Below are 12,604 nucleotides of genomic sequence, written 5' to 3'. Positions count from 1 at the left end.
GAAAAGGGACCCTTATTAACTAAATGCCGTGGAGAGGGGTATGACAGTTGTGCCAATATGTCAGGCGTATATAAAGGTGTCAGAGCGAGAATTGAACAAAGACAAAGAACTGCAAAATATGTACATTGTGCAGCGCATAATTTAAATCTAGTACTTAACGATGCTGCATGTGGAATTCAAGAAGTTAGGTCCTTTTATGACACAGTGGAAATGTTGTATCTTTTCTTCAGTCATAGTATTAAAAGATGGGAACATTTGGTATCTTTTTATACCTCAAAAAAAATTTGTCCAACAAGTTGTTCTTCAAGATACCAGTCTGTTAAAGCCCTGCATTATGCTTATATCGATGTACTTAAGGCTGTCAAAATTAATATTAATATCTTAAAAAAAAAAAAAAAGGAAGAAAGAGAACAAGCTGTTGCTTTGCAAAGCCAATTAAAGAAATTTCAATTCATTTTTCAAATAGTATTGCAATCAAAGATTCTAGAATGTGCTAATCTAGCATCACAAATTATGCAATCGGAAAATGTAGAGCTTGATAAAGTGTGTTCTCTTATTCAGAATGCAGCCAATAATTTATCTTGTTACCGAAATAATTTTGAAGTAATGTCATCAGCTACATCTTTGGCAAAGGGTTGGGGCATTCCACCACAAAGAATTCGAAAAGTAAAAAAAAAAAAAGAAAAAAAAAACATTTTGATGAATTGTGTCAGGACGAGTGGCTGGTAGATCCAAAGATATATTTCAGAACCACTGTTTTTAATGGCTGTTTGGACATTATTGTAGCCCAATTAAAAACAGATGAGGGTATGCATAATGTTAACCATTTCTTCAAAATTATTTCCCCAAAATTTCTAAATTCTGCTTCTGATGAAGAGATTCACAATGCAGCAGTGGTTCTTCAAAATGAATATAAGGAAGATTTATCCAGTGAATTCCCAGAGCAGGTAATAGGTTTCAGAAATGCTCTGAAAAAAGAAATAGCCTCATTAACCTCTGTATCTGAATTAACAAATCTATTAGTAATAGAAAATTCAATTGTAGCTGCTCGCATTCCAGACTTATGCACGGCCTTTTTCCTATTTCTAACTATTCCGGTTACTGTTTCTTCAGCCGAACGATCATTTTCGAAGCTAAAACTTAAAAAGAACTATCTATGGAATTCTATGACTCAAGACAGACTCAGTATCGAATGTGAAAGGGCTAGATCCATTGATGTCAGTGACATCATCAATATCTTTGCATGCTGCATGGTCCAGTTTCACTAGAGTTCAATGTGAGTACAGTGAAGTTTTATAAGTACAACAAGAAGCAGATGAAGTATATGTTTTTTGATAGGCCTACCCGCCTACTTAATTTCAATCACTATAGTATATATTATATGTTTTTTTAATAAAATTTATTAACAATCGTTATTTTAATAATCTTACAATAATGAATGATTAATCCCTTTGTTCTTATAACGTGGAAATATAATGCATTAAAGTTGAACTTCTGTGTAATTATATTTATGTTAGAGAGAGAGCGAGAGAGAGAGAGAGAAACTCATCTGGCCTTAATTAAGGATGACCACGAGGATCCGGAAATGAATAGCAAACAAATACAATTAATTAAATATGAATAGTGTTATAAAATAAAGTGTAATAATTAAGCACCATTGATTATCAATTGTAAAATAAAATCTTAGAAGATGACTAAATTAAACTGATAAAAAAAGATTTTATTTAAAATTAGCATATCCTTAATTAAGGCCTTCTGAGTGGTATAAATGAAATTGTATAATCTGCAGGGAATCTTTGAGAATTTGCGAGATGATTTTTTGAATTTCAAAAGATGATATTGATAATTGTTTTAAAAAATGATATGTAAATTTTGGTAAAGAACTCCGAGCACCAAAAAATAAACCTGTCACTGACCAATTGAAGAGAGGGATGTTATACTGGGCACTAAGGTAGGGAATACAAGGTTCATAAATGGCCCTCTTTTCCTGATCAACCTGATGAGCTTGGTTTAGATCTCTCTCCATGCGTATAGTTGGATCTATGATAATATCCTTTTGTTGTTGCCTGTTTATTGCTAATATATCCGCTCTTCTGTGAGAGTCGTCTTCAAAAATACAGTGGACCTCTTCATGAACTTCCCAACCATTGTTCCGAAGAAGACAGGAATAGCTCCACGGACTCTATGATGCCTGTTGTTACGCAATAACTCTCCTTTCCGACAAAAGCCCAACACGTGGCCAAGAGTTTCTGTCTCGTTGCAGCCTGGTTGACGGCAACAGGTCGTGCTGAAAGCTCTGCCAGGAACGGAGTGCATTGCAGTAAGGTTGCAGGACATCTTGATTGCATTAATATATTCTGAAGATGACAAATTCCTTTTGGTGCTGACCCATGAATTGGCTCTTGGATATTCTTCATAGATGACTTCACCTTTCCCCTTATGAGGTAACTGACACCAGGAGTCAAACGATCTCTTTCGCAATTCATCACGTAGATGTATTCCAGTTGTTCGAGGTGTTATGTTGGCTTCAGGGATTTTCAGGCGCTTGAGAGCAGTTTTCTTCTCCTCTTCAAGATTCCTGACAAGAAGGAGATGATCATGACTGACTTGTGAGAGTCGTTTACAGATGTTAAAATGCTGAATATTAGCTTCCCATTCAGCCTTAATAAGCCCTAGGCCACGTACTTTTTTAGAAGAATATAGCATGTCATTAGGTGTATCATCAGGAAGAGATATCATTTCTTTGACAGCACTTCTAATTACTTTATGCAAATCTTTAGTTATTGATAGGCTATACATTTGGCTGCACTGATACATTTTATTTTAGGGAGCCCGAAATTTTATTTTTGCAGGCGGGCCCATATCACATTCGTTATGCCTCTGCCTTTTTTATCATCTGGGTGTGTGCTCTCACTACACATGACGTCTTAAAACTCTCGAGTGTAACACGATAGCAAACGGTACATTTATAAATTATATGTTTTAATTAACGATGCTCACAACTGCCAAGGTTATATCAGCATCGCTGGTGTGCTGGAATTTTGTCCCGCAGTTCTTTTACATGCCACTAAATCTAGTGACATGAGCCTGTCGCATTGAAGCACACTTAAATGCCATCAACCTGGGCTGGGATCGAACTCGCAACCTCTGGCACAGAAGGCCAGCGCTATACCACCTGTGCCACACTGGGCGCAGGGACGTTGCTAGGGGGGTGCGAAAGGGTGCGCAAGCATCCCACAAAAAATCGGAGCATCCCTTTCGCACTCCAAAGGGCAATTTATTAAAAAAAAGTACTTACGTCCCTTAGTGTATCATTATGGATGTGATGAACAATAATATTAATAATAATAATAATAATAATAATAATAATAATAATAATAATATTATTATTATTATTATTATTATTATTATTATTATTATTATTATTATTATTAATAAACAGATGTATAGTATGCACGCAAGTGCATGAGAGAACATTTTGGATCTTTTATGTACCACATTTTTACGGCTCGCACCCCATTTTTAAATCTCGCACCCCATCCGCACCCCCTTGCTCTGATCCTGGCGACGTCACTGACTGGGTGACCAGTACATTTATATCTATTTCTATCTTCATGGTTGTCATTAATTAGCCATTGGTGTAGCTCAGTTGGCTAAGGTTCTTACCTACCAATCCATCCAGACTTGCGCTCGCACACGACTTCGATTTCTGCTTGGGCTAATTACCTTGTTGGGTTTATTCTCAGATTTTCCACAACTTTAAGACGAATAACAGGTAATCTATGGCAAATCTCGCCAAATGCCACTTGCTATCACCAATTCCGTCGTTGATAAGTAACCTAGTAGTTGATACAGCGTCGATAAATAACAAATAAAGAAGATCATTGCACAGAAGGTGTAAGAAGGTAGTCGTGTAGTGTAGCTTTGGGTGTATTTTGTTTATGTGTTGATGCAGGTCTACACTACACATTAAAAATTGAAAACAACAAATCCATAGATTTTCTAGAAATCACAATAACAAAAGTCGACAACAAACACACATTCATAGTCTACAGAAAACAACAACAACAACACACACATACACAACACAAACAAGCTGCATTCCGAACAATGAATGGCACACAGACTACTCAACATATCAATGAACCAACATGATTACAAAGAAGAGCTAAACACAATCAAATACATAGCACAAGAAAACTGATACAACCCCAACATAGTAGACAACATAATACGAAAGACAAAACATAATCACAAAAAAACATAATACAACACAAACACAAGAATATAAAAAATACATCACACTAACATACGAAAACAAAAACACACACAAGATTGCAACCTCATTCAAGAAATTAAATTACAACACTGCATACAGAACAAATAACACTCTACAAAAATATCTCAACACACAAACAACACAAACAAATACAACCACACAGGCGTATACAACTCATATGTAACACCTGCAACAACTTCTACATAGGACAGACAGACAGATCATTTCAAACACGTTACAAAGAACACATCACAGCCATAATAAAATTACAAAACAGTTCCACATATGCAGAACACATCACAAATGCTAACCACACCTACAGAGATATCAACACAGACATGGAAATTCTACACATCCAACCAAAAAGCCAGAAACTAAACACACTAGGACAATACGAAATATAGACACACACAAAAACACATCCAAATGAAATTCTCAACACACAACTCAATTTCAGAACACACACACTCTTTGACTCCACATTACACTACACAAACACACCCCCACAGGAAACAAAACAAAAGGCGCCAAGACCAGCAACAGCCAGTTCTGAAGATGGCCAATAGCAGGCCAAAACATGTTAACAAGGTAATAAAATTTAACACTTGAAAGACACACAATACGTTTTCCGAAAATATCCAATTAATTTATCCCGTGTCTCAGGATTCTCTTCCAAAGCTGGAACAGAGGGCCGAGATACACAGTACCGGATTCATTGTATGTCCTGACGCAGTTACAACTTCAGAATTTGAATACTTAGTTCTTAATAACGATGCACTTAGTGTTACGTAGTCAGACGTTTCATTTTGTTATCATTGCAAAGAAAATTATGTTGCATGATGTCGTAACAAAAGGGAGATAATGTGACGTGTTGTATCCACTTATGTTGCATGATCATGAAATTTCCCTGGTCCTCGGAAAACTGTGAAAGAAACTTTCTCAGACAACTTGATTTAATCTTGATGTCGTAAGATACTTGTAGTTCTGTCTTTTGTTCCACAAACACGCTTTGTAGAAATTACAAACCCTTTTTGAAAGGGAGAAAGAGCTTTCTTACCACAAACATGCATTGAATTGCACAATTGAAATAACGCATCTAAAATCTGACCCTGTTTGAATTTCCATGCTGTATCTGCTGTTTAAAATATTACCATTGTTTATTGGCTGACGAGAGTTCAGAACATCAAATCCATCATTAACACCTTTTATGAATAACAGACACATGCAAAATTGCTTTAGCTACTGTCACAAATTAGTTCTGTAGCCTTTCCTTCATTTTGATGCTCCATTCCACACACAGTTAAATGTTCATTTTGTACTCATATTTTATATGAGTATTTCTAATCTTTCTTGCAATCAAGAAGCTTTAAGCTGTATTCCTATTCACAATTTTGCCGCGTGATAATTCAAAACCACTATCGAGGTATTTCTTAATAATATGGCACATCACAGGAGCATTCAGGCATTGGTTCTTTTTTATTTTAAGAAGCAGCATATTGTGCGGCTCCATGTCACTTACGAATCCTCTCATCCTTAAACCTACTTTCTCCAATTCATTGACAGTAGTGTGAAGAATGGCAAGGGTTATTGCAGTGACGAAATCATCAAATATTGGTTGTTTGCAAGTACCTACAAGAGTGTTTATCGTAACTTGAATGTTATGTCGACCTCTAAAACAGTCAAATATGTTGTCATAAGGAATGTTATGCTGCACTTTCATTTCATAAAAACTTATGATTTTTCCATGGCATTCATAATTATTCTCTTTATGTTTTGAAATCTAAAAACTAAAGAGATGAAGCCTGTGGGACATGCTTTGGTGCCTTTGTAATGTTCGAGGAGAGGATAATGGGTATTTAAGTTGTCTTACAAAATCATAGGTTTCTCTAAAGACAGCTCATAACGTAACTGCTGCAACATCTTAACCCCCCTCCCTTAAGTGACTGTTCTTCCACTTATTAACACGAATTTTTGTTGAGGACTGCAAATAACGAATAATTAAATATTTTCGTTTTCTAAGGCCTCAACACGGGCTTCTAAATTAATAAATTCCATCTAAGTTTTTTCTAACTCTGTAATTCACTTCAAAATATCTTATTTTTGCTTTGCAACAACTTATTTTCGAAAGTCAAGTTTTCTGTATCAGAGATACTAGACACTGCTCATTCTCATCGTTAACCCTTAAGTAGTTGCATGGGGTGTCAGCTGTTAACCACATACTGAGTGAGCCTGTACTTCTAAAACTTTCAGTGCCTTTCTTAGAATTGGTAAGGCAACAATAACCGTAAACATGTTTGAAATCGAAATTTGCATACTCGAGATAATAACGGTTACAACAATGCACCTATTGTAAATAGTGACAGTGACTAAACTTGTGTAACAAATAACAACAATGGATGTTAAGTAGTTTTTTTTGCTTGGTTATTTAACGACGCTGTATCAACTACGAGGTTATTTAGCGTCGATAGGATTGGTGATAGCAAAATGATATTTGGCGAGATGAGGCTGAGAATTTTCCATAGATTACCTGACATTTGCCTTACAGTTGGGGAAAACCTCGGAAAAAACCCAACCAGGTGATCAGCCCAAGCGGGAATCGAACCCACGTCTGAAGACAACTCCAAATCAGCAGGCAAGCGCCTTAGCCGACTGAGCTACGCCAGTGATTGATGTTAAGTAGTGACTGTGTGCACACAAAAATGAAGAAAGTGGTCTGGAAAGGAAGAGAAAAAGTAAATTATGATTAGGAGTGAATAAATGTTCGAATATTACATGTGAATCAATTTTGAAATATTACCATTACTGTATGTTAATTACAACATTTTGATAGGTATTAAAGTATTTCACATAGTTGTATAAATAAAAAGAGTGATATTTTAATTGTTCACTAAAAATAGCCCATAAGAACCCATTATATTTGGGGTGTCAGCAACACCCCATGCGACCTTTAATGTTACAAAGTTAGGTGCGACAGCTTAAGGTTTAACTGCAGGACAAGAATTTTCCTCGAAATCTAACACATTTGCTAGGATCCTCTCCATGCATTGGGCCTGGCATCTTGCAGAAACTTGACTCTGGATTACAGTTCAGAACATTTAAATGAGGTTCAGCATATTTACATAATTTTTTTTTTAAGTTTCAAACTTAAAAGTTCTGCTTTAAGATACCTATTTTCAAAAGAGATCAGAAGAGACTTGCGTTTTCTTCACTTCGTCTTTTGCATACGCTCTATGGAAAGTGATACCTGCATGAGGAGGTAGCAATAACGCAATAATTTCTTTTGGCAAAAACTATTTTCAATACTACGTCATATTGTTAGACCCCAGAACACGTTAAAATTGTTTGTTCAATTGAAGACTTCCCCGGAATAAGGATGTAACCAACAAGGAAAACAATTTCAGGGTCATATTTCACAAATTTATTCAGCCTGCTTTAAAATTACTTTTTACATGTACATCACATCCAGGGAGGAGGTCTTATACAGTACATTTTACTGAAATAGCATAAACATTATTTCTATTAATTTTCCAGATATTCTTAAAACAAATGTCCTTATGATGAAACTTGTATATACAGAATGAAGTAACACAACCAACACAAAATTATGTATAAATACTATTTACACACGCGAAAAAGAAACGATTTTAAAAAGGCAACAACACAAGGTAATCCACTCAAACCCTCAAACTACACAATGCAGTACCATCTTACACCCTCATGTCAATCTAGAGTTGTTCAGTAAATTGTCTGCAAACAGGTTTCAATCTCATAAGTGACATCAATAAGACATCACTCATGAGACAACTAAGCCAGGAGATAATGGGATAGAGTGGCCAGTTCCTTTCCCCCTCCACTGCATACATCCCTGACTAGCTATATATTACACTAGTCAGACTTCACAAGTACAGTACACAAACAATTATTCTCCCTCTGACACATATCATCAAGTGAGATAACAGATGTACAGTTCCCCAAAAAAGGAATGAGAAGACTCTTGGTGATGCGAGAATCTAAGTTCTATAGTGCGGTTCACATGATACTGATGTAACATCTGGCAGTGCATGCGTATTTTCACCCTATTCCAAAGTACACAACAGTCAAAATGTTATCAGTAGAGCCCGGATGCTTAGGCATTTATAACAGTTAAAATAGCACTCAAACAAGAAAATAAAAACGTAAATGAAAGGGCACAATAAATTTTGAAAAGAGCATAAATTTAAAAAAGGCATAATATTAGTTGTTTTGTATTTTACCTTTAATTCATCTTAGTTCTTCCTCATTTCAGGTCAAAATCCTGGAACCCTTTACTATTACTTGTAATTCCCTACATCATCTCGTCTCCTCTTTTCAGCTGTCAGTGCATCAAACTCATTTAGTCATATGTAATGACTTCTAACAAGTAAGACAGCCACCGGCCTAACTTAGTTGGCTAAGGCACTTGCCTTCTGATCTGGAATTGTGCTCGGGTGCGGGTTCGATTCCCGCTTGGGCTGATTACCTGGCTGGGTTATTTCCGAGGTTTTCCTCAACCATAAAGTGAGTGGCAGGTAATCTAAGGCGAATCCTCGACCTCATCTCACCAAATACCATCTTGCAATCACCAATTCCATCGATGCTACATAACCTAGTAGTTCATACAGCGTCGTTAAATAACCAACTAAAAAAACAAATAAGATACTAATTGCTCATGTTCCATTTCACCTGAATGCTAAAGGAGATTTGACTTTAGATACATTGTGTGTGTTATGATTTTTCAGTAACAGAAACAGACTAATTGAAATTTTCTTTTAATAAGAGATAACTATTTCTGCCCTCCCTTTCAAAAAGTGCTTCTAAAACCCAAAATACATGTGAGCATGTTTTAAACAATTTTAACACTGTTAAAGTTTCTAGGCTTTACATTTAACATACCTGAACTTCAGAGAGTGTGTCGAATTCTCCATCGCAGCCATCACACAGATATATATCAAACAACGGAGGCTGGACCACAATTCGGGGTGCACTCTGTGAATTCTTAGGAAGTAACGACCGGCGAGGACTATTCTCTACTTGTGTGTCATATTCCTGCATCATATACATTAACGAAAATGTAACCTTGTTTTATATATTTAACAACTGCAAATGACAGAATACTATTTATCATATTCATTAAGCTTAAGAGAAGAATAAACAAATCTTCATAATCACAATTGCTTGGAGAATTATCAGAAAATGTCCACTTTACAAAAATATCCAACATTTATTTGGTAATGTAAACAGGTAGAAAATGTCAAACATTCGTAAATGTCTGCAATGAAAATTCTACATCTCACAACATGTCCAAGTAAGTAAAATGTCCACTGCATTAAAACGTCCATGAGAGAAAATGTTCTCAGAAAGAAAAACATAAGTGTACATGTAAAAAATGTCCACAAGAAAGGAAGTTCATGTGGAACAACAGATGCATTATAGGACCTATTAGGATATTTCATAGTATTGATTATATATTGTATACTTCGATTATTATTTCACATATATAATTTTCACAAAACTAAAACACACACCACGCACACGTATTATTTAATAAATACAACAATGAAAATAAGTTCATATTAGTCATCTTAGTTATATATTGTGACGGCAGGCCGAATATTCTCGGCGCTTGGGGAACTTAGTGCTCGTCCGGCAGGAGAGGGGGCGTCAGGTGGCAGCACGGACATGACGAAGGGTGAGGGGGAAGTAAAGCAGCTGGTGACTGAGGGGAGAAATCCAGAGAAGCCTACATAGGCGCCATCTTCTCGACATCTGTAGACTGATCGCGAAATTGTACTCTCCAGAAACTATGGTTTAGTTATAAATACGACACGCGAGTGAACTTGAGCAGTTAGTTAGTTAGTTGCAGTCGTTGCTAGTTTTGGACAGCAAGGCAGTCTTGTGTAGCAGTGAAGCCAGCTTCAAGACCGGAGTTCGACTTGAGTTATGTCCGTAACTGTGGGAGCCGGAAGTCCTGAGTTCGCGTTCAGTGGACCGCAGTTGGGGAACCTGAGTTCGAAGTTCAGTGGACTGTCTCTGAAGGTCTGGGGTTCGAGATATTGTGAACTCGAGTGACTGAGCTAGAAGAACTAGCCAAGGCAAACGACCTGTGAACTGAGAACTGACAGTTCTGATTTGTAAATAGTGCTTTGTGAACATTAGTTAAGATTAGCAGTACATTGTTGTTCTCAATAATCCATGTAAATTGTCATTGTCGGCTGTGGAGTGCAATAACGAATACTGTGTTACTGTGTGGAGTGGAAATCCCATTGTTGACGGGAGTGTTTACATTCAATTATAGAAAGTGATTATTGTTGTGAGAATAAAATTACATTATTAATTTGTATTAAAGTTACAATATGTTATGTATATTTTATTAAAAATAAATTTACAGAAACGTAAATCACAACAAAACTTAAAACACATACTTTAAAACAATACAACAATGAAATTAAGTTCATATTAGTCAGCTTCATGAAATTTGTTACATTTTATTCAAATTAAATTTAAAAAAAAAACATTGAGATCTAAAAAAAATACATAGAACTTAAAACATACTAAAACATTGACATTAATTACAATTATGTAATTTTTATATGCTAGTTTATCAAAACTTAAAACGCAACAACATTAAGAACATTGAAAGAATCAAACATTGAGAATAATATTAAATTACGTTATTTTATTTCCTTCCACAATTACAATTGAGGCGGTTAGAAGCAAAGTGATGTAAATAACATTAAAAAAAATTGATTTAAGTGCATCCAGGGTTAAGGAAAGCATTTAAAATTTCAGTGTTAAAGGTATAAATATTTCAACCACAACGCATATTAACATTTAAAATTAAAACTTCACGGAATTTACGAATGCTTAGTAACTTTTAATCACATTTTATGGAAAACAACATAAGTGCACTTACACTCATATCTCATAGATAGGAAGAAAAAAGTCCAAATCAATACAACTATGAAATCTTCCTCGACATGGGGAACTATTAATAATAGAATTCTTCAAGGATCAATATTAGGTCCCCTACCTTTTCTACTGTTCATAAATGATCTTGCCCCCCCCCCCCTAATAAAATATGTAGGTCATTCCATATTATTTGCAGATGACACAAGTATAGTAATTACAGCCAATAAGTTCAACACATTTCAATCTTCAACAGAAGAAATTCTCTTCAAAATATGTGACTGGTTCTCAGTCAATAAATTAGTATTAAATTGTAACAAAATTAGCATAATTCAATTTAAATCCTATCCAAATTGAACCTCGCAAAATTTCAAGCACAATAATTAACAACAGGTCCCTAATAGAAACAAGAACAATCAAATTTCTTGGCTTAAAAACCGATAATGTATTAAATTGGAAAAATCATACTAAAGAAATTACCCCAAAACTAAATTCAGCATGTTTTGCTATTAGATCTGTGCAAAAGACAGTAAATATCAATACCTTAAAAACAATATACCTTGCATACTTCCATTCGGTAATAAGTTTTGGAATAATATTCTGGGGAAATTACACAGATAGTAACAGTATATTCCTACTACAAAAAGAGTAATTAGAATAATAGTCGGTGCCAAATCTAGGAAATCATGTAGGACTAGTTTCAAAAAACTACAAATAATGCCCATGGCATTATATTTTTTCATTAATAATCTTCCTCGTATGTAATCATGAAAACTTTGTACAGTAACTAATTTAATAGTTCATAGCATAAATATATGTCAAAAAATTACTTTCATCCTCCATCAGCAAGTCTATCAAAAAGGAGTGCATTATATGGCAGTAAAAATTTGTAATAGCCTCCCTATCAATATAAAAAAATGAAACTCAAAACATAAGATTTTGGGCCAAATTACAGTAGTACCTAGTTTCTCACGCCTTCTATTCTGTAGATGAATTCATAACATTCAACAACTGATACTAAAACTTTGTGTTGTACTAGTAGACTATACTATAAACCTCTTCTGTATATATTTCAACTAGACTGTGACTATAAATTAAGACTTTATAGCAGTATTAAGTTTTTTGACTTGTTCCACATTCTAGCTGTGAAGCAATGTACGAATACCATGAAATGTTAATAAATACAATACAATATCCCTTTGCTTCTGACTTTAATTAAATTAAAAAACAAACCCATAGTGACATTAGAATACATGGTTTTATTTATTAGCCTACTCCAACCAATTTCTCCAAGAATTTATTTGTAATATTTTGTACTTCAATTTTCTTTCTTTTCCTAAACATATAAACGTACAAGTGCCGGTACTTCACAAACTCTCTTTCTCTGTTTAGGCTGGTAAT

General features: G+C 35.0%; 1 protein-coding gene across 5 annotated transcripts in view; it reads right to left on the bottom strand.

Annotated features, from left to right (window-relative positions):
• ova (ovaries absent) overlaps positions 1–12,604 on the bottom strand; it is a 144,113-nt gene that overhangs the window by 90,649 nt on the left and 40,860 nt on the right. For 4 of the 5 annotated variants that reach the window (XR_011334199.1, XR_011334197.1, XR_011334198.1 and 1 more), the window contains exon 5: positions 9,191–9,343. The exons of the other annotated variant lie outside the window; for it this stretch is intronic. Coding sequence is in view for 1 of the 4 variants with exons in the window: in XM_069836657.1 (XP_069692758.1) it covers positions 9,191–9,343 (153 nt within the window). In the remaining 3 variants the exon portion in view is untranslated. The remainder of the gene's footprint in view (positions 1–9,190; positions 9,344–12,604) is intronic. 5 annotated transcript variants of the gene reach the window in all.

This window comes from Periplaneta americana, chromosome 10 (genome assembly GCF_040183065.1).
Source record: "Periplaneta americana isolate PAMFEO1 chromosome 10, P.americana_PAMFEO1_priV1, whole genome shotgun sequence".
NCBI classification, from domain to species: Eukaryota; Metazoa; Arthropoda; class Insecta; order Blattodea; family Blattidae; genus Periplaneta; species Periplaneta americana.
This window is presented reverse-complemented; position numbering and strand designations above follow the sequence as displayed.